The 14753-nt window shown below is 42.4% G+C and overlaps 1 protein-coding gene across 5 annotated transcripts in view; it reads right to left on the bottom strand.

The window, feature by feature from the left end:
* Positions 1-14753, bottom strand: part of LOC121532338 (transcriptional enhancer factor TEF-1) — an 89308-nt gene that overhangs the window by 10052 nt on the left and 64503 nt on the right. For 2 of the 5 annotated variants that reach the window (XM_041838245.2, XM_045220866.1), the window contains 9 exons: positions 7971-8035; positions 7494-7556; positions 6756-6767; positions 5620-5745; positions 5479-5525; positions 5256-5317; positions 4894-5009; positions 3379-3408; positions 2607-2771 (listed from right to left, as the gene is read on the bottom strand). In XM_041838245.2, the coding sequence (XP_041694179.1) occupies positions 2607-2771; positions 3379-3408; positions 4894-5009; positions 5256-5317; positions 5479-5525; positions 5620-5745; positions 6756-6767; positions 7494-7556; positions 7971-8035 (686 nt within the window). The remainder of the gene's footprint in view (positions 1-2606; positions 2772-3378; positions 3409-4893; positions 5010-5255; positions 5318-5478; positions 5526-5619; positions 5746-6755; positions 6768-7493; positions 7557-7970; positions 8036-14753) is intronic. The other 3 variants (XM_041838247.2, XM_041838246.2, XM_041838248.2) reach the window with 3 other exon arrangements.

Raw genomic sequence — 14753 nt, 5'->3', positions numbered from 1 at the left:
AAATAAAAAAATTAATAACAAACAAAAAATAATGTATGCACTCACTAACTGTAAGTCGCTCTGGATAAGAGCGTCTGCTAAATGACTAAAATGTAAATGTAAATGAAGAGGAAGGCCTGTTTCAAGAACAGAGAAAACCATCATTTGTACAAAGGAATACATAGCTCCTTCATTAAGTCAGCGTGTTATTAAGGTCTGTAATGATGAGAAGAGGGCTATTGTTTAGAGTGTGGGTGTCCATGTTTGAAATTCAGATGCAGTGGCTCTTCACTAATGTCTGAAGAGAGATTCACCCTCTTGTTTGCGTTGCCATTTGAATTTTATTCATGTGGACGCGAATGAAAATGGTCTCGTTTGAAAACCTATTAGTTGACTGTAGATTATGAAAATATTTTCGAGTTGAACAAAAGAAAGGGATTTTATTGAGTATCTTAAATAGAGAACCACCATGCATGTAAGAAACAGAAGTAAACATAGAACTGAGGATGACATTCTTTATAGTCCTAACATTAATGTTGCTTCTGAGACCAAATCAAATCAAGCTTTTTTTTGGCCAATAGTATGTAATAGTAAGTAAAGCTGTGGAGAATGGCACCAGTTAATATTTGCGCTTAGAGAGACTCCATTGGTAGGGAGCTGCTGCAATCTCCTTAGTTTGCCCCAATCTCTCACACCTGTCAGGAGGTAGGCAGGTGTTCAAACAAAGCCTCAATGCTACCACATCAGCCCCTAGGGATGCATTGTGGGAAGGGCCCGTAAGTAAGCAATTTCACTGTTAGTCTACACCTGTTGTTTACGAAGCATGTGACAAATAAAATTTGATTGATATAACACGCATACATACACACGCACACACACATTCAAACACAAACCCATATCCTTGGCTTATACAGTGCCTTCAGAAAGTATTCATACCCCTTGACTTATTCCACATTTTGTTGTGTTACAGCTTGAATTCAAAATGAATTAAATTCATTTTTTTTCACCCATTTACACACAATACCCCATAATGAAAAAATTAAAACATGCCTTTAGAAATGTCTGCAAATTTATTGAAAATGAAATACAGAAATATCTAGTTTACATAAGTATTCACACTCCTGAGTCAATACTTTTTGCAGCGATTACAGCTGTGAGTCTTTCTGGGTAAGTCTCTAAGAGCTTTCCAAACCTGGATTTTGCAACATTTGGCCATTATTCTTTAAAAAATTATTCAAGCTCTGTCAAATTGGTTGTTGTAATTGCTAGACAATCATTTTCAGGTCTTGCCATAGATTTCCAAGCAGATTTAAGTCAAAACTTTAACTCGGCCACTCAGGAACATGCACTGTCTTCTTGGTAAGCAATTCCAGCGTAGATTTGGCCTTTAGGTTATTGTCCTGCTGAAAGGTGAATTTATCTCCCAGTGTCTGGTGGAAAGCAGACTGAACCAGGTTTTCCTCTCAAATTTGCTTGTGCTTAGCTCCAATTACAATTACAAACATACCCATAACATGATGTAGCCACCACTATGCTTGAAAATATGGAGAGTGGTACTCACTAATGTGTTGTATTGGATTTGCCCCAAACATAACACTTTGTATTCAGGACAAAAAGTTAATTACTTTACCAAATGTTTTGCAGTATTACTTTATTGCCTTGTTGCAAACAGGATGCATGTTTTGGAATATGTTTTATTCTGTACAAGCTTCCTTCTTTTCACTCTGTCAATTAGGTAAGTATTGTGGAGTAACTACAATGATGTTGATCCATTCTCAGTTCTCCCATCACAGCCATTAAAACTAACTGTTTTAAAGTCCCCATTGGCCTCATGGTGAAATCCCTGAGCGGTTTCCTTCCTCTCCAGCAATTGAGTTAGGAAGGACGCCTGTATCTTTGTAGTGACTGGGTGTATTGATACACCATCCAAAGTGTAATTAATAACTTCACCATGCTCAAAGGGATATTCGGTGTCTGCTTTTTTTTTAGCCATCTATCAATAGGTGCCCTTTGCGAGGCATTGGAAAACCTCCCTGGTCTTTGTGGTTGAATCCGTGTTTGAAATTCGATGCTCGACTGAGGGGCCTTACAGATAATTGTATGTGTGGGGTACAGAGATGAGGTAGTCATAAAAAAAAATCATGTTAAACACCATTATTGCACACAGAGTGAGTCCATGAAAATGTGTACTCCTGAACTTATTTAGGCTTGCCATAATAAAGTGGTTAAATACTTATTTACTCAAGACATTTCAGCTTTTATTTTTAATACATTTGTACAAATTTCGAAAAACATAATTCCACTTTGACATTATGGGGTATTGTGTGTAGGCCAGTGACAAAAAAAGAATCAAAATGTTATCCATTTTAAATTCAGGCTGTACATTTTTTTGGGAAAAAGTAAAGGAGTGTGAATAATTTCTGAAGGCACTGTACTTGAATGGATGTATCATTAATGTTGTTTGTTTAGATGTCAATCATGTGTGTATTGTAAAGCCAAACTGTGTGGACAATAACGGCCAGGATTTTATTCAAGACACGTTATAGAGCAGCGCACTGGACAGCCGACAATGCGCCTTTTACAACCATTCACAGTATATGACCTTGTGCATGTGCCATGAAACTCACCCAGAACTTGACCAGGAAGAAGGAGTTGTGAGGGCCCTTTCCAAAAAGCTCCTTCAGTCCTCCCTTCTTCTCTGGGAACTTGTCGTATATCTGACGGATGTCCACAGCCTCCAGTAGGGCATCGCTGTACGAGTAGTTGGTCTGTCCAATGTTCACAAACAGGTACTGATGAGAGAGAGAAAACAACCAGTTTAGATAGATCACTTCTATTAGCATTATTTTAGGACTTCTCCATTACCCTAAGAGCTGGTTTCTCAGACACAGATTAAGCCTGGTCCTGGACTAAAAAGTGTTTTCAATATATAATCTCCATTGAGAATGCTTTTTAGTCCAGGACTAGAGTTAATCTACGTCTGGGAAGCCGGCTCTAAAAATCCTTAACAAGGTCACTAGTTGGTTGTCATAAGAAAATCATATTAATATATCTTTGATGTCATGTAGGTTGATACATTGCTATGTTTTCATTTATAAAGCCCTTTTACAAAAAGTCCCACTGTACCTAACATCATTACTAAACTTTAGACATTTGAGCTACCACACCCAGTCTCAGGGATGGCTAACTCTGGAAATTCCTTTGGTCTCTACTGACTTCGGTAAATCAGCTTAGGGCTGTCCCCGACAAAAAAAAATTAAAAAAATCTTGGTCGACCGAAAGTAGTCTGTTATTTCGACCAATCGATTGCTCAACATTTTAAAACGTGTATTTTTCCATATATAGACACACTATGTGTTTTAATTAAATCAACTATGTGCATTGATGCTTTAAGCTTACGTTTTGATGCCTCAAGAGGGTGCCAGAGATCTAGATAACAAGAAAAAAAAAAAAAAAAACTTAACCTGACCCAATTATTCTCCTCCCTCTCCTGCTGGCTTTCGCAGATTCTGCCATTACTCTCCTGAAGTTGCCGGTAATAGGCTACATGAGGAGTCGGCAACCTTTCTCATGTTAAATGCCAATTATCTTACCATTTCTACCGATCTCCTCGCCAGTTTTTGGTTTTCATATGCACATTTCATATGCAACAGTTTCATTTAAATTTATAATAACGTCTTCATATCTCAAAATCAATGTCATGTGGTTAATCAAAATTCTATCCAAATCTAAATGAAAATGATACAAACCTAAAGAATAACATATTGCCATTGCAAACTATGTAATATAGCCTACATAAATCCAACAAATAAATAAATATCCTATAAATCACATTGGCTACACATGGCCTGTCTGCAATGAACTTGAAACAATGTATCAACTATTAACTTGGGTCAGGCCCAAAGCTTCCACTAGCGAACTTGCAACATTGTATAAAATATTTGGGGCCCTCAGTTTCCTGCGCCAGTGAGCTCCGTACAGACACAGCTGTAGGCTATTTGCGCAAGGGATAAGAAGCAGTGCTTGACTTGGACAGGAGCTCACTGGTGCTGAGTACCAGCACCTCAAATGTTCTACTGCTTGAGCTGTTCCTCTTATAGAATATTAGCTCAAAAGTATTGTGGAGCTCCTCCACCTAAATATAGACAGTACCAGCACACAAAATGTATACCGGAACCTATATCAGTCCAAGTCAAGCACTGATAAGAAGCCTATTTGATGTTTCCACTGGATCAGAGCATTACATTTCTCCCTTTCACGCTGAGTGGTTATCAAAAGGGAGAGAGCTGGAAATATTTTTCAAATACATTGTAATTCTCAATGGATGTAAAAATAGACTTTGTTTGATTGCTTGTATAAAAATGTCCAGTTGACCATTATTTTGGCTACCATGGCTAGAATAGATCTGTTATTTTGAAAGAGGGGTCTCAAAGGAGCATAGGGGATTTAAAAGGTGTGTGTGAACACTTATGGGAGATTCTGGTGTGGCGCCTGAGACAGCGTTTTCCACCACCATCAACAAAATGATGGAATTTCTCGTGGAAAAATGGTGTCGCATCCCTCCAATAGAGTTCCAGACACTTGTAGAATCTATGCCAAGGCGCATTTACGCTGTTCTGGCTCGTGGTGGCCCAACGCCCTGTTAAGACTCTTTATGTTGGCGTTTCCTTTATTTTGTTTCCTTTATTATGTTCCAGAATCACTTTGGTATTTGGAGGTATTCTGCTTTGTTTGTTTTACCTTCTTTGTCTGTGAGAGTGTGTGACGATATGCCCCAGTTTGAGGAAGTATGGTTGACCTCAGGAATCTGCACTAGTTTGGCCTGGTTTGGGATGCTGCCTGAGAAACAAGTACTGGTTTACCCAGGTGTGTTTTACTGTGTGTGGGAAGGAAGACAATAAGGCAGGTACTCACAGAGTCAGGATCTCTCTGCTGCTCCAGGAAGGCAGAGAACTCCACCAGTCTGAGTTTGGTGGTCCCGATGGAGCGTCCCTGCCAGGCGGGGGCTGTAGGCGTGGGGGGCTCGTACGCTGGGGGGATTACACACAACACTGTCACCTCACTATCCACCGTTTACTGACACTAACATCCCACCCCTAACTATCCAACACTCACTAACATGATACCCATTAGCTATATCACTAGTAGCATTAGCCATGTAACAGTATTAATGCCCTGGTAATAGGTGCCATTGGAGTTTATTTTGAGCGTTGGCCTACGATAAAGTGAAATGAGCTGATAGAAAAAGGGCGGATAGGGTAAAAGGGCTCCCTCACCTGAGATGGTGGTCGTTACAGCTGTCTGGATGGGGTAGGCCTGCTGGGAAAATGGCTTAATGCTGAAGATAAGACAGAATCAGGAAGTTGACCTGGTTATTGCAATAATACAAAAAAATAACTAGCTAGATAAGTTATATAAATCTAGCTAACAAATTAGTGAAGTCATTACTTAATCATCTTATATTATCAATAACAAGACAGACACTTTAGGACGACTTACTCTTGTGAGGATCCAGGCTGTCCAGTGGATATCATACCCTGCCAAAACTATGGAAGAGTAAATGAATGGACAATCAGGACAGCACAATGCACATAAAGTCAATTGTTACGAGATATGTGTGTTTAGTGAGGGGTGTCTTACCCCTGTCGCTCCAGGGAAGGTGGGTCTTGGGAGGCCCAGCTTGTTGTGGATGGCGGTGGCAGAGACGATCTGAGCCGAGGACATGGAGGCCATACTCTGCAGTGCCTTGTCTTTCACACTCTGGTCCTTCAGCAGAACACAACACAATGACTCAGAGTGGTGGGCCAAAGAACAAGCAACAACAACCAAACACACACACACACACATATACAACCTCCCCCCCACACACACAATCAACAGAGCTCTTTACAATGACAAAGGAGAAGACATGGATTATTTGAGCAGACCACAGTATCACCAAGGTCACCTTTATGCCTGAAAATAATGTGCTTTTAAGAGTACAGAATTATATTGCTCTTCATATTTCTCTCAGACCGGTGAATAAAAACACAGAATACCCATTGTGTTGTTATTGAGTCTTGAATTGAAAACTGGACTATTTAATTAGTTTTTCTTCTAAGGGCAGAGCTTGTCTTGTATGAAAGAAACAGTACATTATCCAAACAGTGTGATTGCCACAAGTGGCACAACTAAGGGCTGGATTTAACCTGTATTGCGGAAGATCCCAGTTAAAATTCAAAGGTAATTTCTGATTGGCAGCGTTTACCGCAGTCTCCAAGAATGTTGGAACATTGCCTTTAAATTTCAATCGAGCTATAACGCGGATACGGATTGAATCCAGCCCTAAGTGATTGAAAGAATCCCACAACCAAGGACATCAGGGCAAGATTCCAGTGTATGCTGAACATGGGAAAGAAAGCACTCTGGTGCTTGAGTTCTCTGTAAAGAAGTGGCATCCGTGGACATTTTATAAGTCGGACATTTTAATCAAACTTCTGAAAAGCATATGTATTTGTTTAAGCGTGGGTTAATGGGTTGCCTCACTGCCATTTGAGTGAAAGAAGCCTTGGGAGAGGATGAGCATGCTGGCAAAGACGATGCACTGAGATGGCGCAGGGTGGATACGCAGTAGCTGCTGGTGATAGATACACACAGGACATACATTACACAGTACATAGGCCTTCCGCAGCAGAACACAACACTATGGATCTACGAGCAGGGACACCTTCACATCCAGCTGTACAGACGGCCCTGAAGCACAGCCAACAGTACAGTATTTTGAGGGTGGTACTTACCATACATGTGACCTGAATGCAAAGAGATAAGAGGTTTTACTCTTACAGCCCACTTGTCATCACCTGTATACTTTGCTATTTGGACAAGACTAACTAGTGTCTGTATTACAACAAAGGATGATGATGATGATGATGTTCAGATTGTTAGAGATGAAATGGGAGGTATTGACATTGGCCATGCAATCTGGCCTGCAAGCCAAACAGCTTCAGTGTTAAACGATGATAAGGTCTAAGCTGCTCATCTACTGTACAATCAATAGCAAACATGTCTTGCCAGCACACTGCCTTCATTGGCTGTCAGTAGCTTGCTGTCCTAACATCATGCACTGACAATATTGTGCAATCTATATTTATACATTTAAAAAAATTACATTCCAGTATTTTCTTGCAAGTTGATGGAAGAAATTTGCATTGTACAACACCTTGTTTAAATATGAAATATGATGAAACTGAACATACAATTAAATCCTTGATCAGTGACAAAGAGTGAAGAACTAACACATTGCAAAGACAGTTCAGTTCCGCTGAGCGAGTGTATTCTTTTGTTAGTTACAGGAAGCAATAAGCAACAGAGCACCAAACAGGGGGAAGTGTGGGACTAGCCCATCGAATGCTAAACAGGAATATCAGATGTGAGGAATCTAAGATACAGGAGTCACAGCATCAAGCATCCCACCTGTCACCACGGCAACAGAAACAGGAAGATACACAAACAGTGCAGTAAGCAGTAGCTCTTACCTTCAGCTTGGTGTGAAACTCCCGAGATTTCCGTCTGGCAAGAACCTGAATGTGACTGGAGACCTGTTGGGAGGGAGACAAGGGAACAGACGGTTACCATGGAGATGAAAAGAAAGCGGCCTAAATCCCGCCACTGGGGGCACACACTCCCCCCTTGACAACTGCTGCAAGCGCCCTGTATCCCTCCATCTTTCTCTAAGATTCTACAGTGAAAAGTCACCTGTGGTCTTTTGACATCAAGTGCTAAGCATCATGCAAAAAATGTGTTTTGATTCTCCTATGCATAGCAACACAGCTCAAAGTGTCTGAGTTCGGCCAGTGGTGTCAGATGACCTGCCCTCCAGCACCCTCTAAGGGTCTCTGCAGCCAAGAGGAGGGACTCCGATATTTTGGGCTCGAAGACAGCGCCATTGGCCACGCCCATACCACGCCCCCCCTTGCCACCCAAAAAAAATATGGGAAAGACAGTCCTCTTACCTGCTTTCTTGTCCTTGTCTTTCCTGTTCTTAGTTTGATGTATCTTGCTATCAATTCATTGCGACCTGAGGGAAGAAACAAAGCACTAAGGTTAGAAAGACAGCAGTCTGTGTGTGTAGGTAGTGGCCTCCTGACTTTTATGTCCACTCCAGACAGGTGTGTGTGGAGGGGGCCTGGTGGGTGAGACTAACCCTAACCCTCGTTCACTTGGAGGGGACCATTGTGTTAAGGCCACACGGACCGGCGGACAACATGTGACCTCGGCCGAACAAACAGCATCTGGGGGATTTAGTGGTGTGACCACGCACCCAGCATGCCCGCACTGTAATCTCCTGCCGCTCATGCTGGGGCCTCCCTACTCTCAATCGTGTACACATAACATGACAATATGGGCATTCATGCAGACGCCCAATCCCCAGATCAAGGGCCCCAAAACGGCCAGCTGTAAGCATGCTTACTGCTGAATTATTCATTCTTTTCACCAGCTTGCAAACACGCTCAGCAGGACTTGGCAGGCGCGCTAAACAAGAGAGAGGGAGCGAGAGGGTGAAGGAAAGAGAGAGGGAGGGAGAGACAGAGAGAGGTACGGAGGGAGGGAGGGAAGGAGAGAGAGAGAGAGAATTAAAGACCCTCAACCTAACAGACCAACCCAGAAAATCCCTCCCCCATGATACTCATAAGATAGCCCACTATGAGTTGAGTAAGCTAATCTCTATTTTCAGAGCTAGACAAAAAGATTGCACTGCCAGAAGAGAGACAAGAGAGAGAAGGTTCTGCACTGATGGACATTATTATAGTCAAACGTTTAATTATGTTTCAGAGGTAACACTGCTCTATTTCGCTCAGCTTTCTTCTGAACCCTTGTTCAAAACCAGGTCCATCACAAATCCCTGCTGTGCTTGTTTTCTCTGTAAAACCAGGTCCATCTGCTGTGCTTGTTTTCTCTGTAAAACCAGGTCCATCTGCTGTGCTTGTTTTCTCTGTAAAACCAGGTCCATCTGCTGTGCTTGTTTTCTCTGTAAAACCAGCCAATTAATCTCATTACTGCATGTGAAACAAACATTCAAATGAGTTTTCTCTGAAACATCTTATAACAAATGCCTTGCAAATCCTTCAAGCAAATATCAGCCAGACAATATCTCCTTTCATGATCCCTGAAAAGCAGGGGAAACAGTGATGAACATCTTGGAGCCTATTCCTAGCAGTGCTAGACCAGAATGCAATGGTCTACAAGTACTACTGTAAGGGTGTGATGTTTAAACGTCTAAACGAATTTGGGATCGTTAACGTTTTGAAAAAATCCCTAACCTTGATTTTTAAAATTTAAATCACAGTGCAGTCATCACAAAACTACCACTCACAGATTGGTCCTGACCATCACATCATCATAAAGGCAAAACCATTTTTTAAACAGAAACCCGGCCCTGATGGAGAAATTGTACAATGACTGCTCTGCAAGTACAAAGTGCAAGCTATCAAACACCATACGTGGTGGCATTAACAACAGATTGTTGGACATCTATGAACACGCTGTCATACATCACTGCAACGAGCCATCACATTGATGAGAAGTGGGACGTTAAGTCCCATGTACGGACAACTGAGAACATGGAGGAGAGGCACACAACAGAGAACCTAAAACGCTGCCTGGTAGGTAGCCAGGACTGCGGTAGATATAATTGCATTGCCCCCTAGCGGTCATACTGTGTGCGACGAATTGTGAATTCACTTAATTTTATGTTGCTTTTTTAATACGTTTAAACGAGAGAAAACATGGCAGTTTAAACTTTTAAATGTTTTACATTTGTTACAGCCCTATACTACAGTATAGATTGGAGTTAGGGTTAACAAGTTGGAGTTGTGAGTTCAGTGGGTCGACGAGGTTGGTGTGTGGGTCGGAGATGTTTGACAATGTTGGGTTGGAGGTTAGATCTCTCATTACTCTGGTTTGCCTGATCAGTAGACTGCTGCAGTGCCACTTGACAGCTGATGGTGTGTGTGTGGGCAGTTCTGTGTTCCACTGACCAGGCTGATTGGTGGAGCAGGACACTGACCCACTGTGACCCGGCCTCAGCCCTACTGATTAAAGCCAGGGGGTAGAGGTCAGGGTTCAGAAACAAAGGGAAGAAACACAACACCACACACACAACATAACCAGAGAAAGGTACTTTATCGTGACCCACCATTTCCAACTGACACATTCCAGAGAGCTTGATGTCTGTAGGTGATATGCGTCAAAGCGTTATTATTTTAGTTGGTAACAGCATTAACAGCACGTCTCTTAGCTGAGATCTTTTTAACGCTCTCATTTCCTTCCCGCACGGACCACACTCCCACGAGGCTCTGCAGTAGAACACGGTGATGTCCGAGGACCCCAGAGAACACTGGCATTCTGACAACATGAGGATCACTTATACACCCTTCATATGTCTTTACCATTAAACCTTCCTCCATACATTTCTATTGCCAAGCAATATGAGCTGTTTCCAACATCGTAACAATAGATTTAAAGGCATTTCTCAGAGATGTTTCCAAGTGTCATCGTGAATCACAGCCATCAAGAAAGACGACTGTGACTTGGCCTGTTCCTGACTTTAAACAAAGTTGTGAAAAACTTAAATGGCATGAAAACCAAATAATGTATAGCATTTACAAATAAATCTTGAACCAATGAAAGCAGCTGCCCTCAGTATTGTACGGTTCCATCCTTTTGCTGCATGTTGCTGTCAAGGTAGGGAGGCTAGCAACTTCAAACGTATCAAAAGTATCGACTCCCAACATTACAAATCACAAAAATATGTCCATGTACAACAAAATACCTTGTTGACTCTTGGTCCAGTGCTCTAACTTGTCACAGCCAGGCACCCTCCTTCCATAGCTCTCTGATTAGCCCATATTTACACAGCGACCGGCGACCTAATCCTTTCCGCTCTTTACTCCCCCTTCCCAGAATGCACTGGGCCCCAGGCAGGCCCCTGTCTCCCGGCTGAGCGGAGTGAGTGCAGGAGAGACCCAAATCCTCCGGACAATAGCCTAGCTGTCCCGCCGGCCATGATGGATGTCTCAAGGGTCTCAGGCTTGCATTAGCATCACAAAGGCCTAAAGCCAGCCTTTCAGTGGGAGGTCCCTGGCTGGTTGGGGAGGGATGGGGGAGACGTGAGAGAAGCCCTATAACTACTACGTCCTGGAACACTACCATGGCTAAAGTTGCTGTATCTTTACTCCATCTCCATCCCCTGGGCGCTGTCTGGTCTGGCCTCCATATTTTCACACACAAACACAGAGGGCTATCTTAGGGTGGGGTATGGTATAGGAATAAAACAACCACCCATGTGATAAGAGACCTTAAAGCTTCAGAAACCAACTACGTAGGTCCTATGGTTAATATGAAACAGGTGACCAACAAATGGCAACTTAAGTTTGTTAAGATATTATGTTTTTGTATTGTATCTAAAGAGGCTGCAATGTCACAGGCATGCAAACTGTAAGATAAAAAACTAAGGAACAAAAATACTATTACTTCTGGACCTGTTAACCCTGAATGGAAATAGACCTAGAGTTGTGAACAAAAGCTCTGTGTCCCTAAACCAGATGGTGCTGCTCTGACCAATCCCTTAGCTTGGAGACAGGGAGCTTAGACTGATACGATCTATAGCTCTAATGTAGGTGTTTCCCTCAGAGCAGTCAATTGGTGCAGCCGTAAATCCCACACACACACACACACACACACGCACGCATGCGCACGCACACACACACTCCTGGCAGACTGACATCTGACTCCATCCCCGACCAGCTGCCCATTGTAGATCTCTTAACACGGTACATTATGATCACCCAGCACCCCCCCCCCCCCAAAGTCAGATGGTCTGAAGCTGTGACGATGGCTTCTCTCATTATCAACATAGCCCTTCAGCCCTCCCTATGGACACCTCCACCAATCACAACACACTTCCTCATACAAAAGGAGCCACTGGTTAGCCAAACACACACATGAGAACAAATTAATCAAATCAAATGTTATTTGTCACATGCGCCGAATACATCAGGTGTTGACCTTACCATGAAATGCTTACTTACAAGCCCTTAACTTCCCTCATGCAATCTGGGAATATCAAACATCACTTGCTGCTCTAATTGCTCATTTGGGGAAACCTTAGAACAGTAATGCACATACGTGTAAAATGAAAGGCAGAAACATTCCAAAATGGTGATTAAGGCATGCTGTTGTATGCATGCTGTGATTTTGAGGATGTTTGTTTATAGAACCATTTCCATTTCAGTGGTACTTCCAGACCACATGGTTTCAAAGTCAGATTAATGCATTACATTTAGGAAGGCTGCAGTACAGCAGATGCTGGTATCTTCCACTCACAATAAAGTACTTCAGTGGTTTTAGAATGACTCCAAACTTCAGCTTCAGCCCAGTCTATGATGAACTTGGAGTATACCCTGAAGAGGCCACAGACCACATCCTGGTTTGGCATTCATCGCAATTTTCAAAATTAAAAAGCCTATGTGTGTGTGTATGTGTATGTGTGGGTGCAAAGTATATATACAGCAGACAGGCGCTCTAAGAAAACCACATTCCTTCTCTCCCAAACTGTGGTCTTCTACTTCTACTCATGACCCATCAGACAACAGGTAAGGCGTGAGTGTCAGTGTGAGTGAATGGTGCTGGTTGGTGCAGCCGTTGGTTGTTTTTAATGGGACTAATTAGCCATGCTTCCTGTGTGTTGTGGCTTCTCAGTTTTCTGACAGAGGCCTGGATGGAAATATTACACCAGCATGCTGGAAATCACACATGGAAACATCGAAACATCCTCAAGTGACCTCCCTGCAGGCCTCACGCTGCCTGATGAATGTGTTTACCTTTCAAGGTTTACTTCAACCAAAAATAATGTACTGTATATCATACATTATTAGTCAATTAGTCTAAACAAATACTGTACAGTGATGGAGAGAGAGTTGTGACCTCTCACATATTCTCCTCCCATCTCAATGACACTTTCTGTCTCTGTGTGGGCCTTCCAAGTACCATGTATCTATCAGGTCTTTCAAAGGGACAAATTGTCCCTGGAATAAGAAGGGAGTTTAACACAACGACCTACAGATGAACAGCTAGTGCTCTTTTATGACACACACATGCCTGTAAGGAGAGAGGCTCTGTTTGGAACACGTTCTACCTCTGAAGGCCACGGAGTCATTAGTAACAAACAATGATGTGCCAAGAGCCTCTTTCACTCCATTTTACCTTGAAAGGAAGACAGAGAATACCACAGCCTATTGGAACGCTGAATAACAATATCTATGCCTTTTGTTTCAATGATTATTATATGAAGATCTGTTTAATTCTGTTCATGTAAAAATGGCGGGTCTTTGTATGTCATGATATTGATATTTCTGTTTCATCACCGTGCGAGTATGAGACGACAGGCACAGGTATGCCCTGCATGGTCACAGCTTACACCCCTCTGGAGGAACGCAGGCTCACATTACTGCAGCATTCTGAACTATCCTCTTCCCACCAATGGCCATACATTTTATTTTTTAAGAAACAGTGGAGGTCTTGACTGTCTTTCTCTTCCAATAACAATGTATTTAATATGAAAGTACAGTCTTTATTACAGTACAGCAGCAGGCATCTCCGAGTCCCTGATTCAGGGTTGGAAAGGTAAATGTTTCAACCAACACCACAACACACCCGGACCATTATAATGCTTCTCTAGGGCACACCTCAAACAGTTTTGTCGCCTTACAATTCTCCATACATTTCCCCAGCACTTTTCATTTAAATTTTACAGACCGTCAATAACACTCCCTGACCTCCATTGTGCATAGTCAATAACCTGCCTTTCTTGCAGGACAATGTCATGTCGCACCACTCTAAGGTAGTAAAATTACTGATAGTAAAATCACAGCTCGCCTACCTAAAATTACCCTTCCAAAAATATTCACACCACAAAAGACAACTCATAATGCAGAAAATACAGCTGTACTATTTTGACTTATTTTACACAAAGCCTGTGCATCCATTTATAGCTGAGTAGTAAAAATACTTTGAGAAGTGCAATTTCAGTGTGTTGAAGATAAAATGTGTAGATCGTGCTATTTACTCTCTCTAAGCATTATCTTGGCTCTCTAAGACGCAGGATAAATTGTATGGGAAATACATATAGTTTACAGAGAGGAGAACTATGTGAAGCTGTTCCTCAAGGTGAGGAACAGGTGGGTCTTTCCCACAATGCCATTCAGGTCCATGCCAGGGAGAATGACAGTGGCTCAGTGCCAATACCAACTCTGCCCGTACCACAGAGCTAATGTACTGTAGAGAGCAAGCTGGCATGGGCGTCGACGAACAGACAGGCAGTCCACTAGCTGTTTGTAACACGACTTAAAACAATCTCTTTGAGACTCGAGGACATTACAAAAACTCAACTTAAACTGCTAGCATTTATAGTTGTATTATTACTAATACAGCACTAGGCCACAACTATAAAAGCTAGAAGCTGAAGTTGAGGCTCTGTACTGTTCTCATCCTATAGTGAAGTATACTGTAATGTTACATGTTACTGTAGCTCCTTGACGTTGTATGTACCATACTAGGAGGATAACCTGAAGGAAACCCAGACCCCAGGAAGACTCAGACCCAGGCCCAGGCCACCCCAGCATGCTTCACCATTTCCCTGAGGGCACGAGGACTGTATGTCTCATCTCATACTGGGCATGTTGGCAGCTTGGATGCACAGGATCTTATCCACAATAGCTAGAAGGTAGAGATGAGAT

This window comes from Coregonus clupeaformis, chromosome 6, assembly GCF_020615455.1.
Source record: "Coregonus clupeaformis isolate EN_2021a chromosome 6, ASM2061545v1, whole genome shotgun sequence".
In the NCBI taxonomy this organism is placed as follows: domain Eukaryota; kingdom Metazoa; phylum Chordata; class Actinopteri; order Salmoniformes; family Salmonidae; genus Coregonus; species Coregonus clupeaformis.
Note: the sequence above shows the minus strand (reverse complement) of the source record. Positions and strands in the feature narration are given on the sequence as shown.